This window comes from Heterodontus francisci, chromosome 7 (assembly GCF_036365525.1).
Source record: "Heterodontus francisci isolate sHetFra1 chromosome 7, sHetFra1.hap1, whole genome shotgun sequence".
Taxonomy (NCBI): domain Eukaryota; kingdom Metazoa; phylum Chordata; class Chondrichthyes; order Heterodontiformes; family Heterodontidae; genus Heterodontus; species Heterodontus francisci.
In genome coordinates, this window is record NC_090377.1 from 113,075,056 (window position 1) to 113,096,109 (window position 21,054).

Below are 21,054 nucleotides of genomic sequence, written 5' to 3' on the forward strand. Positions count from 1 at the left end.
TGAGAGAGGGGTGGGGGAGAGAGAGAGAGAGAGAGGGGTGGGGGGAGAGAGAGAGGGGTGGGGGAGAGAGAGAGGGGTGGGGAGAGAGAGAGGGGTGGGGGAGAGAGAGGGGTGGGGGAGAGGGTGGAGAGAGAGAGAGAGAGAGAGGAGGAGGTGGGGGGAAGAGAGAGAGAGGGAGGGAGGTGGGGGAAGAGAGAGAGAGGAGGGAGGTGGGGGAAGAGAGAGAGAGAGAGGGAGGTGGGGGGAAGAGAGAGAGAGAGAGGGAGGTGGGGGGAAGAGAGAGAGAGAGAGAGGGAGGTGGGGGGAAGAGAGAGAGAGAGAGGGAGGTGGGGGGAAGAGAGAGAGAGGAGAGGGAGGTGGGGGAAAGAGAGAGAGAGAGAGAGGGAGGTGGGGGGAAGAGAGAGAGAGAGAGGGAGGTGGGGGGAAGAGAGAGAGAGAGGGAGGTGGGGGAAGAGAGAGAGAGGAGGTAGGGGGGGGATGAGAGAGAGAGAGAGGGAGGTAGGGGGGGAAGAGAGAGAGAGAGAGGGAGGTGGGGGAAGAGAGAGAGAGAGGAGGGAGGTGGGGGGAAGAGAGAGAGAGAGAGAGGTGGGGGGAGAGAGAGAGAGAGAGGTGGGGGGAGAGAGAGAGAGAGAGGTGGGGGGGGAGAGAGGAGAGAGAGGGGTGGGGGGGAGAGAGAGAGAGAGGGAGGTGGGGGGAGAGAGAGAGAGAGGGGTGGGGGGAGAGAGAGAGAGAGGGGTGGGGGGAGAGAGAGAGAGAGGGGGTGGGGGGAGAGAGAGAGAGAGGGGTGGGGGGAGAGAGAGAGAGGAGGTGGGGGGAGAGAGAGAGAGAGAGGGAGGGGGGAGGGGGGAGGAGAGAAGGGGGAGGGGGGAGAGAGAGAAGGGGGAGGGGGGAGGAGAGAAGGGGGAGGGGGGAGAGGAGAGAGAGGTGGGGGGGAGAGAGAGAGAGAGAGGTGGGGGGAGAGAGAGAGAGAGGGGTGGGGGGAGAGAGAGAGAAGGGGGTGGGGGGAGAGAGAGAGAGGGGTGGGGGGAGAGAGAGAGAGAGGGGTGGGGGAGAGAGAGAGAGGGGGTGGGGGGAGAGAGAGAGGGGGGATGGTGGGAGAGAGAGAGAGAGAGGGGGGGGGAAGAGAGAGAGAGAGAGAGAGGGGGGGGAGAGAGAGAGAGAGAGAGAGGGGTGGGGGGAAGAGAGAGAGAGAGGGGGGGGCGAGAGAGAGAGAGGGGGGGAAGAGAGAGAGAGAGAGCGAGGGGGGGGGAAGCGAGAGAGAGAGAGAGAGGGGGGGGAAGAGAGAGAGAGAGAGCGGGGGTCGAGGGGAAGAGAGAGAGAAGAGAGGGGGCGGGGAAGAGAGAGAGAGAGAGGGGGGGGAAGAGAGAGAGAGAGAGGGGGGGGAAGCGAGAGAGTGAGAGGGGGGGGAAGAGAGAGAGAGAGAGGGGGGGGAGAGAGAGAGAGAGATGAGAGAGGGGGGGGAAGAGAGAGAGAGAGGGGGGGGAAGAGAGAGAGAGAGAGAGAGGGGGGGAGAGAGAGAGAGAGAGAGGGGGGGAAGATGAGAGAGAGAGAGAGGGGGGGAAGAGAGAGAGAGAGAGAGGGGGGGGGAAAGAGAGAGAGAGAGAGGGGGGGGGGAGAGAGAGAGAGAGAGAGAGAGGGGGGAGAGAGAGAGGGGGGGAGAGAGAGAGAGAAGGGGAGGGGGGGAGAGAGAGAGGGGGGGAGAAGAGAGAGAGAAGGGGAGGGGGGGAGAGAGAGAGGGGGGGAGAAGAGAGAGAGAAGGGAGGGGGGGGAGAAGAGAGAGAGGGGGGAGGAGAGAGAGAAGGGGAGGGGGGGAGAGGAGAGAGAGAGAGAGAGCGGGGGGAGAAGAGAGAGAGAGAGCGAGGGGGGAGAAGAGAGAGAGAGAGGGGGGGAGGAGGAGAAAGAGAGAAGGGGGAGGGGGGGGAGGAGAGAAAGAGAGAAGGGGGAGGGGGGGAGGAGAGAGAGAGAGAGAAGGGGGAGGGGGGGGAGGATGAGAGAGAGAGAGAAGGGGGAGGGGGGAGGAGAGATGAGAGAGAGAAGGGGGAGGGGGGGAGGAGAGAGAGTGAGAGAGGGGGGGAGAAGAGAGAGAGAAGGGGGAGGGGGGGGAGGAGAGAGAGGGGGGGGGAGGAGAGAGAGGGGGGGGGGAGAGGAGAGAGAGAGAGAAGGTGGGGGGTGGGACGAGAGAGAGGGGGGGAGAAGGGGGAGGGGGGTTCAAATCAAGCCACAGCAGAAGGTGGAATTTGAATTCAAATAACAAATCTGAATTAAAAGCTGGTCTAAGGCCATGAAACCTTTGTCGATTGTTGTAAAACCCATCTGGTCATTAATTTCCTTCAGGAAAGGAAATGTTCTGTCCTTACCTGGTCTGGCCTACATGTGACTCCTGACCCCCAGCAGTGTGTTGACTCTTACATGCCCTCTGAAATGGTCTAACAAGCCACTCAGTTGTATCTAACCGCTGCGAAGTCAATAAAAAAGAATGAAACCGGACGGACCACCCAGCATCAACCTCGGCACTGGAAAAGACCACGGCAAGCCCAACCCTGTAAAGTCCCCCCCTTCTAACATCTGGGGGCTTGTGCCAAAGTTGGGAGAGCTGTCCCACAGACAAGTCAAACAACTGCCTGACATAGTCATACTCACTGAATCATACCTGGCAAACAATTTCCCAGACACTGCCATCGCCATCCCCAGGTATGTCCTGTCCCACCAGCAGGACAGACGCAGCAGAGGTGGCGGCACAGTGGTATACAGTCGCGAGGGAGTTGCCCTGTAAGTCCTCAACATCGACTCTGGACCCCATGAAGTCTCATGGCATCAGGTCAAACATGGACAAGGAAACCTCCTGCTGATTAACATCTACTGCCCTCCTTCAGCTGATGAATGTTGGACACCACTTGAAGGAAGCACTGTGGGTGGCAAGGGCCCAGAATGTACTCTGGGTGGGGGACTTCAACATCCTTCACCGAGTGGCTCGGTAGCACCACTACTGACCAAGCTGGCCGAGTCCCAAATGACATAGTGGCTCGACCGTGTCCGCGGCAGGTGGTGAGGGAACCTACAAGAGGCAAAAACATACTTGACCTTGTCCTCACCAGTCTGCCTGCCGCAGATGCATCTGTCCATGACAGTATTGGTAGCAGTGACCACCGCACAGTCCTTGTGGAGACCAAGTCCCGCCTTCATGTTGAGAATACGCTCCATTGTGTTGTGTGGCACTACCGCCATGCTAAATGGGATAGCTTTCGAACAGATCTAGCAATGCAAAACTGGGCATCCATGAGGCGCTGTGGGCCATCAGCAGCAGCAGCAGAATTGTACTCAACCACAATCTGTAACCTCATGGCCCGGCATATCCCCCACACCCCACCCCACCCCACCCTACCATTACCATCAAGCCAGGAGACCAACCCTGGTTCAATGAAGAGTGCAGGAGGGCATGCCAGGAGCAGCACCAGGCATACCTCAAAATGAGGTGTTAGCCTGGTGAAGCTACAACACAGGACTATCTGCATGCCAAACTGCGTGAGCAGCATGCAATAGACAGAGCGAAGAGATCCCATAACCAACCGATCAGATCTAAGCTCTGCAGTCCTGCCACATCCAGCCGTGAATGGTGGTGGACAATTAAACAATTGACTGGAGGAGGTGGCTCCACAAATATCCCCATCCTCAATGATGGGGGAGCCCAGCAGTGCGAAAGATAAGGCTGAAGCATTTGCAACAATCTTCAGCCAGAAGTGCCGAGTTGATGATCCATCTCGGCCTCCTCCTGAAGTCCCCAGCATCGCTGATGCCAGACTTTAGCCAATTCGATTCACTCTGCATGATATCAAGAAGTGACTGAAGGCACTGGATACTGCAAAGGCTATGGGCCCTGACAATATTATGGCAATAGTACTGAAGATCTGTGCTCCAGAACTTGCCGCGCCCCTAGCCAAGCTGTTCCAGTACAGCTACAACACTGGCATCTACCCAGCAATACGGAAAATTGCCCAGTTATGTCCTGTACACAAAAAGCAGGACAAGTCCAACCTGGCCAATTACTGCCCCCATCAGTCTACTCTCAATCATCAGCAAAGTGATGGAAGGTGTCATCAACAGTGCCATCAAGCAACACTTGGTTAGCCATAACCTGCTCAGTGACGCTCAGTTTGGGTTCTGCCAGGGCCACTTAGTCCTAACCTCATTACAGCCTTGGTTCAAACATGGACAAAAGGGCTGAACTCAAGAGGTGAGGTGAGAGTGACTGTCCTTGACATCAAGGCAGCATTTGACCGAGTATGGCATCAAGGAGCCCTTGCAAAACTAAAGTCAATAGGAATCGGGGGAAAACTCTCTGCTGGTTGGAGTCATACCTCGCGCAAAGGAAGATGGTTGTGATTGTTGGAGGTCAATCATCTGAGCTCCAGGACATCACTGCAGGAGTTCCTCAGGGTAGTGTCCTAGGCCCAACCATCTTCAGCTGCTTCATCATTGACCTTCCTTCAATCATAAGGTCAGAAGTGGGGATGTTCACTGATGATTGCACAATGTTCAGCACCATTCGCAACTCCTCAGATAATGAAGTAGTCTGTGTAGAAATGCAGCAAGACCTGGACAATATCCAGGCTGGGCTGATAAATGGCAAGTAACATTTGTGCCAGCAATGACCATGTCAAACGAGAGAGAATTTAACCATCTCCACTTGACATTCAATGGCATTACCATCGCTGAATCTCCCACTATCAACATCCTACGGGCTACCATTGACCAGAAATTGAACTGGAGTAGCCATATAAATACCGTGGCTACAAGAGCAGGTCAGAGGCTAGGAATCCTGCAGCGAGTAACTCACCTCCCGACTCCCCAAAGCCTGTCCACCGTCTACAAGGCACAAGTCAGGAGTGTGATGGAATACTTTCCACTTGCCTGGACGGGTGCAGCTCCAACAACACTCGAAGTTCAACACCCCCATCCAGGACAGAGCAGCCTGCTTGATTGGCACCCCATCCATAAAAAATATTCACTCCCTCCACTGCCGACACACAGTGGCAGCAGTGTGTACCATCTGCAAGATGCACTGCAGCAATGCACCAAGGCTCCTTAGACAGCACCTTCCAAACCCGCGACCTCTACCAACTAGAAGGACAAGGGCAGCAATTGTATGGGAACACCACCACCTGCAAGTTTCCCTCCAAGTCGCACACCACCCTGACTTGGATCTATATCGCCGTTCCTTCACTTTCGCTGGGTCAAGATCCTGGAACTTGCTTCCTAACAGCACTGTGGGTGTACCTACCTCCCACGGACCACAGCGGTTCAAGAAGTCAGCTCACCACCACCTTCTCAAGGGCAATTAAGGATGGGCAATAAATGCTGGCCTGGCCAGCGATGCCCACATCCCATGAATGAATAAAAAAAAGAAAAACGTAGTAACCTGAAAGTAAGTCAACAAATTAGTTTTTTCATTGAAAGCTTCTTCACATAAATGCAACTTTGTTGTTTTGATTGATAGCAAGATGAATTTGAATGCTTTTATCTTTCCAAAATTTTTTCAGCACCCCCCACCCCCCCCGCCCACATGAAAAAGTTGGACAACCCTGTTCTACATGCACCTGAAAAGGCAGATGCGGTCTTAGTTTAATGTCTCATTTGAAAAATTGTGTGCACATTTAATTTCTTATGAGATTCTTTATATTACTGTCTCGTCTTACTTTAAAGTCATCGAGCCATAAGTCAGTTAATTCAAAATTTCTGCTAATTTTACAAAAAGCATTAAATTCCCATTTTGTAGTAATATTTGAGAGTTTAAAATTATTGGACAATTCAAACTTTTATTAGTGCAAAAACAGCTTTGAATTGTCAGTGAACTGCAGATGTTAATTCTACCAGTAAATTTTCAACTGCGAGAAAACTCACTTCACAACATTTTTAAAGCCATTTGCGCCATTTGATTGTTTCCGCTTCTCCTTTCTTTTATCGGCCACTTTTACTGACTGCTCATGCTTCATAAAGTGTCAGCCGTGAATCAATGGTAGTACTCTGGCCTTTGAGTTAGAAAGTTGCGGGTTTATTCCCAGCCCAAGGATTTTAATAATCTTGACTCATACGTCAATGCTGTACAGAGGGAGTGTTGCACTGTCGGAGAAATGCTGTCTTTCAAATGAGATGTTAAGCTGAGGCCCCATATACCTTCTCGGATGGATTTAAAAGGTCCCATAACATCTTTTGAAGAAGGGCAGGGCATTCTCCCTGCTGTCAACTAACATCAAAACAGATTATCTGGCCATTGCTGTTTGTGGGACCTTGCTGTGCACAAAGTTACTGCTGTCGTTCCTACATTGCAACACTTCAAAAGTACTTCATTGGTTGGAGAGCACTTCGAGGCATCCTGAAGTTGTGTTTACTCTTTCGTTCATTTGATATTTTCACATATCCACATTGGAGGTTTATCAACCCGCTTAGAACATTGCCATTGTGATATGAAATATAAAAGAGATGCAGAAATTAATTATATATGCAGGATAATGGAAGTATGATGGATAAAACTTCTGGATGTAATGTTATATAAATTACTATTTTTAAACATAAATGAAAACGGTGATAATTCACTGTTCAGTCTGAGTTTTTGGTTCTGGTTTGTCTTTTCCTCTATTTTGCATTCCAGCTGTTGAATTTTAACACTACTATATGCAATAAGGTAATTTTTAGGTGTACTTTCTTATATTCATTATATCTACCCTTGTTCATTAAAAATGGTGCTAAGTGCTTAATACCCAGGAACAAGTATGATAGTTACATTTAAAGAAGCATTTGCTCCTGAAATTGGTCTGCGTTTCTATGCAGACCATTCCCAAAGTCAGGGATAGTCAATTCCAGTACAACAGATATATTTATGGGCAGCTAACAGTGAAATGTCATAGTTTCCTTCTTTGCACAATTGATCTATATATCTCGGCACTCTGTAGGTCATTTATTCAGATTGGGTTGGACTCCAGGCATGTCTGCACTGATCACTATATTTTCCCCATGTTTACTAAAATCACTGTGCAGGAAAAACATTTCCAATTCCCAATACTATACATCATTTTACTTGTTGAATTAATATCATTTATTGTAGCATGACATTGTAAGTAGTCATGAATTATTTGCATTATTCACTTACTGAACCAGCATTTCCCAAGCTGCTCATTTAAAAGACTACTAGTTTACATAAGTCATGTAGAAAGTGCTGACTGTCAAAGGGACTGTAAACACAGTAAAATGTGTCATCTGGGATGGCAAGTAGATACTTCGAGAAAGTGGCATTGCCAAATTAATTTTTCATAACTATGGGCTGAATTTTTCCAGCTTGCCACCCATCTCAGCAGTGAGCTTCAAAAACGGCGCAGCGCACAAGCGAGATGTGCGCCACTAAGCCACCACGGTATTTAGCATGGCGGCTCATTTCCATAGAGGGGGCAGGCGCTCTGTCCCCAGCAATGGCGTCCGGCACTATTTTTATAGGGCTCCAAGCCCTTCGGGCCCATTTAAATTTTTTAAGGTACTGGTCTTTAAAAAAAAAAAAATTTAAAACTTTATTTGCAGTTTCAATCCCTCTCCCACTCCCCTAATGACTACTCAATTTATTAATTGCCCTCTCCCCCGCCAAAAAGTTAACTCTAGATCCTGACCGTTCCCCCCACCCCCCCCAACCCCGAACTTTCTTCACTTCAACCTTCAACCCCTTCCCAGCATCCCCGCAACCAATAGCAAGAGTTTTCCCCACTCCACCCCTCGAGCCCTGAGAACTTCACTCCTACCCCCTCCCCACCAGTGTTCTGCCTCAGATCTCTGAACAGATCCGAAGACGCTGGAATTCCAGCAAACGGCCGGAATATCGGAACGGGACATCCGTCGCATCAAGGTAGGTCTTTATTCATGTAATTTAAATAGATTAAAATACTTTAAAGGGGTTCCTGTCGTCGAGCGGCAGGGGGACCACTACGAGGCCTCGCCACCAAGGAATGTCATTTTGGCAACACTATTTCCATATTCCAAACACAAAATAAAAATCTTAATCTTGACTCTTGAAGTATTTCAGTTGATTCTGGTTATAAAACTATATTCTCCCAAAAATGTATTTTGTCTTTTAGTAAAACAGATGATATTCATCAGGTGAGACCATCACTTGGTTGGTTTAAAACTGAAACACATCACTAAGTACAAACATATTTATATTGTGATTTCAAAGACCTGCAGCTCAGCATGATGCTGGCACCAGTCCATCTGAACTTTTACCTACAAAATAATAATACTGGTACATAACTGTACTGAACAGTAATCCCATATGGAAGAAGTATAAATAGAAATATAGCAATGTTTGGTAAGATTTGGAATATATTATTTCCATGTTTCATGTATTGAATTATATGAAAACCTATATGGTGACCACACACCTAGAGATGTGCTGATCGAGTTACACCCATTGTTGGATACATTGACACATCAGCCAGTGGTCCGAACATGTTTTAAATATCCCAGTGTGTAGACCATACTGTCTTGTTCTTTGGAATTTTATTATTTTATAAGGCACCTTTACTAGACTGCTTACCTGGCTGTATTCTGTATAAGTATCCCGACATCCAGTAATATATCAATTAATAAATTTATATGTATTTTGAACAGGTATAGGGCGGCACAGTGGCGCAGTGGTTAGCACCGCAGCCTCACAGCTCCAGCAACCCGGGTTCGGTTCTGGGCAAGTTCTCCCTGTGACCGCTTGAGTTTCTGCCAGGTGCTCTGGTTTCCTCCCACAGCCAAAGACTTGCAGGTTGATAGGTAAATTGGCCATTGTAAATTGCCCCTAGTGTAGGTAGGTGGTAGGAGAATTGAGGGAAGGTGGGGATGCGGTAGGGGACATGGGATTAATGTAGGATTAGTATAACTGGGTGGTTGATGGTCGGCACAGACTCGGTGGGCCGAAGGGCCTGTTTCAGTGCTGTATCTCTCTGACTCTAACTCTTGACCAGGATAAATAACCTGCTAATAGTTGGACCTACTTTTTAATACCTTGAGGTCTAGTTTGGTACAAGGGAAATATTACCTGGTGTTTACATACCGATACCTGTTGAAGGATCCGAAAGGGGGATTGAGGGAGCTTTGGCAATGTCAGTAATGTATTCTTCAGTGTACCTTATAAGCATTATCAAAAAGTTTATGACATCTACATTTGACATCCTCTAAGTAAACCGTTTGGAAGAATATGTGGTGTATCTTTCAAAAAAAAATCAACCTACGTGGATATATTTTATTTGATAGCTGGCACATGGAAAGAGGAGAAAAAAAGACTATCTTTAAATATTGAAATTTCAAATTCATGAACATTTTAATATTAACAAATTGATCTCCTGTGGTCTTGCACTCAGTAAATCAGAGAATACAGTATCTCTCCTGCCTGTCTCTGTTGGCTTCATATTACTGTTCCTCTCTCTCTTCCTGATTTTTTTTTTTTCTTTCCTCCTCTCTCCAACTTGTTTCTCTCTTTGTTGCCATTTTTTTCCTTTCCTTTCAGATGGAGGAAATGGATGGTATGGCAGAGAAAGGAGCCACCACTGGCTGCAGGCTGCTTTTGGGGTGAGAGTTCTGTGCAAAATGGCGTTTAGCAAAGCCGTTTCCATCCCCTGCCCCAATCACATTCTCTCCATTGTATACCCCTACCTCTTCACCTTCACCCTGCCTCCTCCCCTTCCTACCAGCCCCTCACTCCCATCACTGTCCTTATCCCTCCACCTTTTGAAATATCCTCTTAATCCTTGTATCCTCATCTACTCTTATTCTGCTGCCAATCACTTCACACTTGGCCTTCTATCTGCTCCTCCCTCTCAGTGCATTAACCTCACCACCCCCACGCCCCCCACCTCCCCCACGCCCCCCACCTCCCCACCACCACCACCTCCCATCACAAAACCTGCCAGAGAGGATGCTGGAGAGCCAGGGCTTCTCTTCTCCCTCAAACTGTTGCCCTTTCCCTTTGCCCACTCTATTCCCCTCCCTCCCTCTATCCCTTTCTCTCTCTTCCTCTCTCTCTTCCCTGAGGTCTTCCTCCGTATTTCTTTTTATTTCTCAGCTTGTTAGACTTTATAAATTAATAGAACACCATACAATTGATGTGTGATCAGAATACTGATTTTTCTCACTTGAAACATGAATGCATACACTCATACAGCCTCTCTTAAACAGAACACTCAATATAAAGCTGTAATTTTTCCTCCGCTTCCAAAATTATTTGAAAAGCAACTGTGTAGAAATTGCTAGAAGCTTAAAAAGAAAAGCATCAATAGAGTGGACTGATACTCATGCATCCATGACAGTAAGTGCACTACCTATGCTCCAGCATATATAATTCAGAGGTACAGCTCTGGACAAAAATTGAACATTGTTAAAATTGCATATTTTTCACATTTGTATTGATTAAAAATTTTTAATTCTTTGTTACAGGTGATTAAATGAACAAATATTTATGAAATGAAAAGTTTAAATCAAGTTATTTGTGGAAAAATGTTTGGGAGAGGGCAATCAAGTTCAGGAGCGGACAGTGGAAGCCCTATAAAGAATCTCCCAGGAGGCAGCAGTTAAGGTTGAGGAAATAGGGGTTGTTGTTCACTCAGGAAAATGAAAATATTAAAAAGTTAGGGGAAAAAAGCTATTTAAAAAAAATTTGCTGACAGAGGAGAAAGCCAATTAGTTACAGATGGGCAGGAGGCAGAGCTTGGGTGACTGTGAAAACAGCCCGGCTGGGACCAAGGGCTATTGTGACAAGCCAGAAATACAATGGAAATCATTTTTCTGCAAAGAATTGGGGTAATGGAAAAGGCCATCCAGAAACTGGCTAATACATTCCTGGCACCATTAAGAGTCAGAGGCTTGACATGGGCAGATACGTGTGGAGGTCAACTCAACATACTAGAACACGGGGGGTGCGGCCAGCAGAGTGAAATACTTTTTCTTATTTCCAAAATATACTTTATTCATAAAAATCTGTATAAAAAAAAAATACATGACTAAACAGTTCCAAACAGCACCAAGTCAAAAATTACAAACAGTGCAAAGGAGGTCAGTTTCCTTCAATACAGGAGTGAGTTGCCTCACAACCCTTCCATTTCATTTCTCATGCCATATACATTTTACAGCAAACGAAAATTTTCCCAGTACAGTTCGAGGGGTTTTCCATGGATCCAGCCCCTCCATTCAGCTTGGTGAGGGGACCTTACACAGTGGTCTTTCCCCATTGAGTCTTTGCTGCGGCTGCCCCAAGCTTTAGTGCATCTCTCAGCACATAGTCCTGGACCTTGGAATGTGCCAGTCTGCAACATTCGGTCGTGGACAACTCTTTGTGCTGGAAGACCAGCAAGTTTCGGGCAGACCAAAGGGCGTCTTTCACCAAATTGATAGTCCTCCAGCAGCAGTTGATGTTTATCTCGGTGTGCGTCCCTGGGAACAGCCCGTAGAGCACAGACTCCTGTGTTACAGAGCTGCTTGGGATGAACCTCGACAAAAACCACTGCATCTCTTTCCACACCTGCTTTGCAAAGACACATTCCAGAAGGAGGTGGGCGACCGTCTCTTTCCCCACCACAGCCACCTCGAGGGCATTGTGCGGAGGGGGTGAGACTTCGGGTGTGCAGGAAGGATCTGACGGGGAGGGCTCTTCTCACCACCAGCCAAGCTACATCTTGGTGCTTGTTTGAAAGTTCTGGTGATGAGGCATTCCGCCAAATGACTTTGGCGGTCTGCTCGGGGAACCATCCGACAGGATCCACCATCTCCTTTTCCCGTATGGCCTTGCGGACATTACGTGCAGAACACTGCCTGATGGATTGGTGGTCAAAGATGTTATTCCGCAGAAACTGCTCCACAAAGGATAAGGTGGTACGGCATAGTCCAACTGCATCGAGCGTTCCGCGGCAATGTGACCAGGCCCATCCTTCGCAACACCAGGGACAGATAGAACCTCAGCACGTAGTGACACTTGGAGTTTGCATACTGGAGGTCTACACAGCTTGATGCAGCCGCACACGAAGGTAGTCATCAGGATGAGGGTGACGTTGGGTACATTTTTCCCGCCCTTATCCAGAGGTTTGAACATAGTGTCCCTCCGGACCCGGTCCATTTTGGATCCCCAGATGAAGCGGAAAATGGCTCGGGTGACCGTCACAGCGCAGGAGTGGGGTATGGGCCAGACCTGCGCCACGTACAGCAACAACGTGAGCGTCTCGCACCTGATGACCAGTTTCTTACCCACAATGGAGAGAGATCGCTGCTCCCACATGCTCAGCTTGTGTTGTACCCTGGCTACTCGCTCCTCCCAGGGTTTGGTGCACGCCCCGGCCCTTCCGAATCGTAGTCTGACCTGACGGTGAAGGGGACAAAGGATCGGTCAGCCCAGTTCCCAACGAACATGGCCTCGCTCTTGCCGTGGTTAACTTTGGCTCCCGAGGCCAGTTCGAACTGGTCGCAGATGCTCATCAAACTGCGCACAGACAGCGGATCCGAGCAGAAGACGGCGACGTCATCCATGTACAGGGAGGTTTTAACCTGAGTGCCTCCACTCCCTGGGATTGTCACCCTTCTTATGCTCGCATCCTTCCTGATAGACTCAGCAAAGGGTTCAGTACAAACAAGACAAGGGAGAGAGGACAGCCCTGTCCGACTCCAGATTGGATCGGGAAACTTTCTGATTTCCACCCATTGATTGAGACTGCGCTACTGATTGTGTAGAGCGGTTTGTTCCAATTGCAGATTCCCTTCCCAAACCCCATTTTGGAAACCTGGCTCAACGGGCCACAAAAATCATTTCGTAAGGAAACAAAGATTTTCAGCAGGGCATGCTTTTATATTATGGTGTGAAACAGCAGGGGACTGGCAGCCTGAGCAGGGGCACAAGCAGGAGTGCTATTGATAACAGTGGAAGGGAGAGTGGGAGTATTATAACCTGGATAGAAGGAAGAATGTATTATTTCATGAAATAAAGAAATGTAAATTTCAAAGCAGCATGATGAAAAATTTGCATGGAAATATATCAAGATGCTGTTGGAGCTCTGACAGAAGAATCAATTGAGTAAATGTATTCTTTTAAATGGAAACTCGAGAAAATGTTTAAAGTGAATATTCTAACACAAAAAGCTTTCCGAAAAAGCAGACCATATATCTGTACAAACAGTACCAATATATGTGGCAGTACTATGAGTGAATCTTTGACATGAAAGGTGTGTTCTTCCCTTTACATTGTAAACTCCTATCACAGTGCCACCTACAGGTGTAACTGGTCTGAAAATGGGATCGCTCTTGGGGCAAGGTCCCCATCAAAGCTTTTGATGAAACTTGATCCACGTACTAAAATTAATATGATCAACATATTCGCTTCCTGTTTGACATGTCTAACTTCCATTCTGTTGAATAATATGGACCTTCCAGAAACATGCACAGCAGTTTCAATAAAATTCAGCATGGTTAATGTTTTCTTAAAGCTTTTATCTACGGTTACGACTGACCGCTCCAGTCAAAGCCCCCAATCAAAATATATAATTCCGATTGTGGTGGGTGCAACGCATTGTCAATTCAGGCCTGCCACCCCACAGATCGCCTAACATATCACTTTCAACTTTCCAAATTAAAGAAATCCACAGCCAAATTGAACCATCTATTAACTCCCTGAATGAGGTGAACCAAACCAGGTGTCTTTAGATCAACAAGTTAACTGTTAATTAGAAAAACTAAATTCTTAAACACTACTAAGATATAAACTTTTTTTTAAATAAAGTAAATACAATAAAGTCCATGCAGATTTACGCTCTTGCCGAAGTGAAATCCTCCAATGTGGAACTGTCCAAGGTTGCTTGAAGTCCTTGCAGCTGGCTGATGGGAATAGTAAAATGTCCAACATCCGAAGCTTCAATTCGACCGTCCAGCGATGACCACCATAGATCAACCACTTGCAAACACTTTTCAATGAATCAATTTGGCTTTAGAATTTTTGAGGGATAAGAGATTGTCACAGTCTATCTTCCCTTTCTTCAGTTTAAATTATCGGAGACCTCTGTTCTGTTTATGCTGGTCCAGCTGTCTGTCTGTCAGAACAGTCTGTCTCCACTATAAGCCAGTTCAAAATTTAATTGTAACGTTATATCTCGACCTTTAGTCTCTGAGTGGCTGTGTCCAAGGCAACCACGATGCACTAGTTGAAATTGGTTGGTTTCCTCTCTGTAGGGTTGTATCCAGAATGCACCTTCTCCATAATGCCTGCTAACTTCTGAGGCTGGCTTGTTCTTAAAGCAGTACTGACCCTTTTACAGCCTTAAAGGCACACCGCATACCTCCCGGAAAAGAAAAAAACTACAGGATCATATCACTACATACAAGCAGATCTCCTGTGGTATTGCTCGGGGTGTCAGACAGTAGAGACAGGACTGTTAGACCATTTAATGCGTAATGAATTATTCTTCTGCTAAGATGAAGTTGTATCCCTGAAAGTCTACAATGTTTTATTGCTCTTCAGATTGCAGGTTAAATACCCGGGATGAGATGTCTGGCTTTCATTTCTGATTGAGATTTTCTTTTTAAAGTCCATAGGCTACAGACCTTTTGACTGCATTATTAATAAAGGTATTTTTGCTGTTGGTGGAGTTTCTTTGCTTTCTCCTTTTTTAAAAGGACGTTGGAAGAATTAAGCTAGAAATTAAGCATAATCCAGGGAATGTAAAGTGTAAAACTTTATTCTAATAATTTTGGTATGCCAAGCAAGTTGATCTGTATGAAAGAAATGGATTCCTCTTGATAGAGTTTATACTACAGTATGGCAGAATTGTAAGAAGATTATGGGTTCATGCTTGAGATTGTATACGCTTCCTTGGGTATTTTGGAAATAGAGAAATATTATTACAATATGTCACACCAGATGCACACCACAAACGACTACATCTCGACTTAACTCTGGCTAACTGGATACTCGATTCCAGCACGCAGAGTTCCAGATTGCCAAATCACCTCCGTTACAGTAATTCCTGTGGTAACAAATCCCTGATCCAAGTGTTTCTTCCTTATCCCGTTTTTACATGCTCCACTACATAAAGCCAGTCTCACATTTCACCTGCATAGCTACATGTTTTAGAAATCTCAGTACATTGATCCAAAATTGGCTCAGCTTTTTCCGTTTTTGTTTTGATTGATTTGCTGCATGAATTAATATATTAGCTGTGATATGAAAAGTTTTGAAATTGTGTGTATATATAAATCAACCAGTTTGCTAGAGTTCCTTATCCAACCATAATATTTCTTCAACTGGATTTTAATTCAGCAGGATTAAACTGCTGCAGTCATTCCTCTGTAAAATGTGCCTATTAGAAGAGACACCAATGAGATATATATTATAGAAGAATATAAATAAAGTATTGCAATCCCATCTACTTAGTTAACTGGACGGCTGGCATACACGTTATGGAAATTAAACAGAATACTGAACAGCTTTTCTCTGTTATGCCGATCAAAAGACTCAGACTAACTATACAATGGACTGCAAGCTACTAGGGTATATGTAATTTTAAAATAATGAAGGAAGCATAATAGGAAAACTGCAAGCAGTGAATTTGTTTGGGACATGCATTCAGAATCTGTTTAGTCCAATAGGTACAGTGGAACTGGATTAGTACACATTGTATGTGCAAGTTTATGTAATTAGCAGAAAAATTATGTTTTGAGAGTTAAGTCCATTGCTACATATTGTGACATTTGGTACTAAAGATTCTTGTGCCTTAAGTCTCGCACTCACTTAAGCATTATGTCCTAAATAGGTTCCACTCTGTATATTTAAGCAGAACTGCATAAGCCCCCTGCTGTTTGTATCTCCAACGATGAGATTTGTTTCACAGCCAGCAGGGAATATTGTAACAGCAGGGGGCAGCAGGATGGTGAAAGACAAAATCAGGAGATCATGAAAATTGATACATTTTTTTTATCTATGTGAAAGAATATTTTTAAAAATACCGTATATATTGCCAGTTTTGAATTCCTGCAATGACTCTCATCCATTTCAAAAGGCAGAAACTGTGTACTTGTGATTTTTATTTCTTTGGAAAGTAGAAGATCCATGATGATTAAGAATAAAAAGAGTTTAGTAATGCTAAATATGAGCTTTTCCATAAATGACCCATTTAATATGTTCCTGTCCTGCAACACATTTATTATCTTTACCACAAATATATCAAGTATTATTGCTTCCATTTGGTCTGATCACACACTTCTGGTATGTTTTGTGTAATTGTTTGGAACTATATCTACCAATTTGGAGACTGTTGTTAATGGACTGGCAAAATATATATGTTTTATAACTAAAATGTACAATTAAACATATGTGCACGTAGCTCAATTTTACCTTAATAGCATTCAGCAATAATATACAGTGTGTCATCTGCCCAATAATGATTGCTAGAGGAAATAAGTTGTGACATAGGAGTTAATTGGGTAAGTCACAATGTGATGTGCAAATACGTTTTTAGCTTCTGTGCCACTACTATTTTTGACCATGTGCTATTTATAAAAGTGCATTTGTTTTATTCATTTGTGGGCTGAGGGCATCACTGGCTTGGCCAGCATTTATTTCCCATCCCTAATTGCCCTTGAACAGGTGGTGGTGAGCTGCCTTATTGAACCACTGCAGTCCATGTGGTGTAGGTACACCCACAGTGGTGTTAGGGAGGGAGTTCCAGGATTTTGACCCAGCGACAGTGAAGGAACGGCGATATAGTTCCAAGTCAGGATGTTGTGTGGCTTGGAGGGGAACTTGCAGCTTGTGGTGTTCCCACCCATCTGCTGCCCTTGTCTTTCTAGGTGGTAGAGTTCGTGGGTTTGTAAGGTGCTGTCGAAGGAGCCTTGGTGAGTTGCTGCAGTGCATCTTGTAGATGGTACACACTGCTGCCACTGTGTGTCGGTGGTGAAGGGAGTGAATGTTTAAGTTAATGGGTGCCAATCAAGTAGGCTGCTTTGTCCTGGATGATGTCGAGCCTCTTGAGTGTTGTTGGAGCTGCACGCATCCAGGCATGTGGATAGTATTCCATCACACTCCTGACTTGTGCCTAGTAGATGATATACAGGCTTTGGGGAGTCAGGAGGTGAGTTACCCGCCGCAGAATTCCCAGCCTCTGACCTGCTCTTGTAGCCACGGCATTCATGTGGCTGGTCCAGTTCAGTTTCTAGACAATGGTAATCCCCAGGATGATGTTGGTGGGGGATTCAGTGATGGTAATGCCATTGAACATCAAGAGGAGATGGTTAGATTCTCTCTTCTTTGAGATGGTCATTACCTGGCACTTGTGTGGCACGAATGTAACTTGCCACTTATCAGCCCAAGCTGGATATTGTCCACGTCTTGCTGCATCTGGACATGGGCTACTTCGGTATCTAAGGAGTCGCGAATGGTGCTAAAAATTGTGCAATCATCAGCGAACATCCCCACTTCTGACCTTATGATGGAGGGAAGGTCATTGAAGCAGCTGAAGATGGTTGGGCCTAAAACATAACCCTGAGAAACTCCTGCAGTGATGGCCTGGGACTGAGATGATTGACCTCCAACAACCGATGAAGGGTCACTGACCCGAAACGTTAACTCTGCTTCTCTTTCCACAGATGCTGCCAGACCTGCTGAGTGGTTCCAGCATTTCTTGTTTTTATTAACCACAACCATTTTCCTTTGTGCCAGATATGACTCTATGACTGCAACTAGCAGAGAGTTTTCCCCTTGGTTCCCATTGACTCCCGTTTTGCTAGGGCTCCTTGATGCCATGCTCAGTCAAATGCAGCCTTGATGTCAAGGGCAGTCACTCTCACCTCACCTCACCTCTGGAGTTCAGTTCTTTTGTCCGTGTTTGGACCAAGGCTGTAATGAGCCGAGTGACCCTGACAGAACTCAAACTGAGCATCAGTGAGCAGGTTATTGCTAAGCAACTGCCGCTTGATAGCACTGTCGGACGACATCTTCCATCACTTTACTGATGATCGAGAGAAGACTGATAGGGCAGTGATTGGCTGGATTGGATTTGTCCTGCTTTTTGTGCACAGGACATACCTGGGCAATTTTCCACATTTCCGGGTAGAACCAGTGTTGTAGCTGTACTGGAATAGTTTGACTAGGGATGCGGCTAATTCTGGAGCACAGATCTTCAGTACTATTTCTGGAATGTTGTCAGGGGCTTTTGCTGTATCCAGTGCTATTTCCTGATATCACGTGAAGTGAATCGGATTGGCTGAAGACTGGCATCTGTGATACTGGGGACCTCAGGAGGAAGTTGTTTTTTCCTTTACAGTCACTATAATCATTGAAATGTTTGGCATGTTTTATAGTAAATTTCTCTGTCCATTTTTAGTGGAGGTGTTAGCCCATTTATAACAAACTGGTTAACAATTCAGTTAAAATAGTGGAGAGAGGTCGGTGGTATGAGCGTATTGAGCATTTGTATGATACTGTACAAGTTGGCTTATACACACCAAACTACCTGTGCCGATGAGACCCTGGTGTGGTTCTCCACATCTGAGATATCATTCTTGACCATGGCAGTATGGATGTTTGGGAACAATCTTGATATTGATAAACTAATTAAACTATGCTTTTACAATATGATATTCAAACCACTTGATCAATTGAAAGCTATGCAATTCACTAGAGTTGCCTGTTATTCTTTGTGTATCATATCAATCTTTTATTATCTTCTCTGTCGTCAAACTCTCTTTAGCTCCTCCACCCCATAGATGATAGTGGTTTATTTAGTAGTTACAGGATGATAGATGATGGGGTTAAAATTATCAATGAAAATACTCAAGCCAATAACTTTTAGAAGAAGCTTTCTTGATTTATATTAGACTGAATCGTCTTTGGCTTCAGTTTACAGTTGTATTTATTCTTATATCTTTAATGTGTTTTTATTTCTGCAGTGTATCAGAGGAAGAAAAGCATCGCTGGAAGAACTACAGGTTGTCCATTCGGAGCAGCATGCATTACTTTATGGCACAAACCCACTGAACAGACAGAAGCTTGACAGTAAGAAACTGCTAGGTACAGCGCAGTTCACTCCTCTTTACCTTTTGATGCAGCATTCCAGAAATAGCCATTATTTCCCAGTCATTGGTTTGGTGGTGATGTAACATCAGTAAACACTGAAACAAGAGATGGAGAATTTTAAAACCCTTGTTTATCTTTACTTCACAATGGTTTCATTGCTTAACAGGTAACAACAACATTCTATTTAAAAGTAAAAGTTCTGTATTTTGCCTGTTTAAAGGGTTTCTGAGGAGCTACCTGCACTTAATGGATGTTCTTTTTATGCATGTCACGTTGTCCTTACTTATTTTAAATGTAATCCAGCTGGGTTGCATGGAAAGAATATGAGCTCCCTGTGGGGAATGGTACCCTTACCCTTTAACCTGCTGGCAAGTCGAGAAACTAGCATTCTCTCTGGGCTGGGAAATTTCAGCTCATGCATTGTCTCTGAAACAGTCACTAATCTTCCGGTAATAAAGCTACATTGTATGTTACTTCATTACTTAATGGTTAGCTCTAAACTGATTTTAAAAAAACACTTAAAATCAGCATTTTAACTAAGATGTTACAAATTCTAAATACTATTCCCCATTTTCCCATTGCTTTCTTTTCATTGTCATTTTCTTATTGCATTCTGATTTTTTTTTAATTTTACTTTTTTCTCTCTCTAAAAAGTTTAAAGTACTTGATGCCTCTTGTTGCCCCAGCTTCATTTTGGCAATGGACACAACTTGCAAAAAAAAAGGTTGCTGTTTGACTTGCTGTAAAAACAGGCCTAAAAGTCAGCCTCTCAGCCAGTCAGAAATCAACAATACACATAGCTTGATAGGACCAAAGGGTTGCCAGCAGGTGAGTCAAATTGTCTGTGGTCTTTAGAGACTGAATGCACCCAGGCAACTAAACTCACCTGTGATGTTGTAAGCTATAAGCCAGCATCTACTTTTCCAACTTTAACGTGCTGAAAATATTGTCTTTTTTCAGCAAAAGTATCTACTGTAGACTTCATTTCTTTGAGCTCTTTCTATAATTTTAAACCTTTTTGGACACAGAATCACGTTTTATTTTATGCACGGATTGGCCACAAAACAACAGAAGCAGCTTGTATTTTTATAGCACCTTTAATTTAATAAAACATCCCAAGACAGGAACATCGTAAAGCAAAATTTGACACCAAGCCATTGAAAGGCAATATTAGGGCAGATACCAAAATCTTGGTCCAATAGGTATGTTTTAAGGAGCCTTAAAGGAGAAAAGAGGAGTAGAGGGGCATAGAAGGAAATTCCAGAGCTTTAGTGCCTTGGCAGCTGTGGGTGTGGTCACCAATGGTGGAACAATAATAGTTGGGATGCTGAAGAAGCCAGAATTGGATGAGCACAAATATCTGAGGTCTGTGGGGTGCAGGAGACTCCAGAGATAGGGGAGAGGCTGTGGAAGGATTTGAGAATAAGGATAAAAAAATTTAAATTGAGGCATTGTTTAACAGGGCGCCACTGTAGGTTGGCGAGCAAAGGAGTGATGGGTAATTGGGACGGTGCGAGTATGGATACATGCAGCAGAGTTTTGGATGACCTCAAGTTTACAGAGGGAAGAATGTGGAAGGCCGACCGAGTGTGCATTGCAATAGTCATGTCTAGAGGTAGCAAAGGCATGGATGAGGGCTTCAGTAGGTGATGAGTTGAGGCAGAAACAGTGTCGGGAGATGTTACGGAGGTGAAAATAGGCGATCGTGGTGATGGCATGGATATATGGTCAGAACCTCATCTTGGGGTCAGATATGAGACAAGTCTGTGAACAGTCCGGTTTAGCTTCAGATAGGTGCCAGGGAGAGAGAGATGGAATCGGCGGCCGGGGAAGGGAGTTTATAGTGGGGACTGAAGACCATAGTTTTTGTCTTCCTGTTATCAAGTTGGAGAAAATTTCCGCTTATCCAGTGTTGGATGCCAGACAAGCAGTCTGATAATTTAGCAACTATGGAGGTGTTAAAAGAGGTGGTGATGGTGAGGAAGAAC

General features: G+C 45.3%; 1 protein-coding gene and 1 long non-coding RNA gene across 15 annotated transcripts in view; one reads left to right on the forward strand and one right to left on the reverse strand.

Annotated features, from left to right (window-relative positions):
* The window catches only part of hdac4 (histone deacetylase 4), a 595,905-nt gene that overhangs the window by 518,386 nt on the left and 56,465 nt on the right, over nucleotides 1-21,054 (forward strand). For 12 of the 14 annotated variants that reach the window (XM_068035894.1, XM_068035896.1, XM_068035900.1 and 9 more), the window contains one exon: nucleotides 18,940-19,060. In XM_068035894.1, coding sequence (XP_067891995.1) covers nucleotides 18,940-19,060 — 121 coding nt within the window. The remainder of the gene's footprint in view (nucleotides 1-18,939; nucleotides 19,061-21,054) is intronic. The other 2 variants (XM_068035891.1, XM_068035892.1) reach the window with 1 other exon arrangement.
* Nucleotides 1-21,054, reverse strand: part of LOC137372238 (uncharacterized) — a 114,987-nt gene that overhangs the window by 91,921 nt on the left and 2,012 nt on the right. Inside the window, exon 2 of the long non-coding RNA XR_010975411.1 lies at nucleotides 19,087-19,161. This is a non-coding gene — a long non-coding RNA (uncharacterized lncRNA). The remainder of the gene's footprint in view (nucleotides 1-19,086; nucleotides 19,162-21,054) is intronic.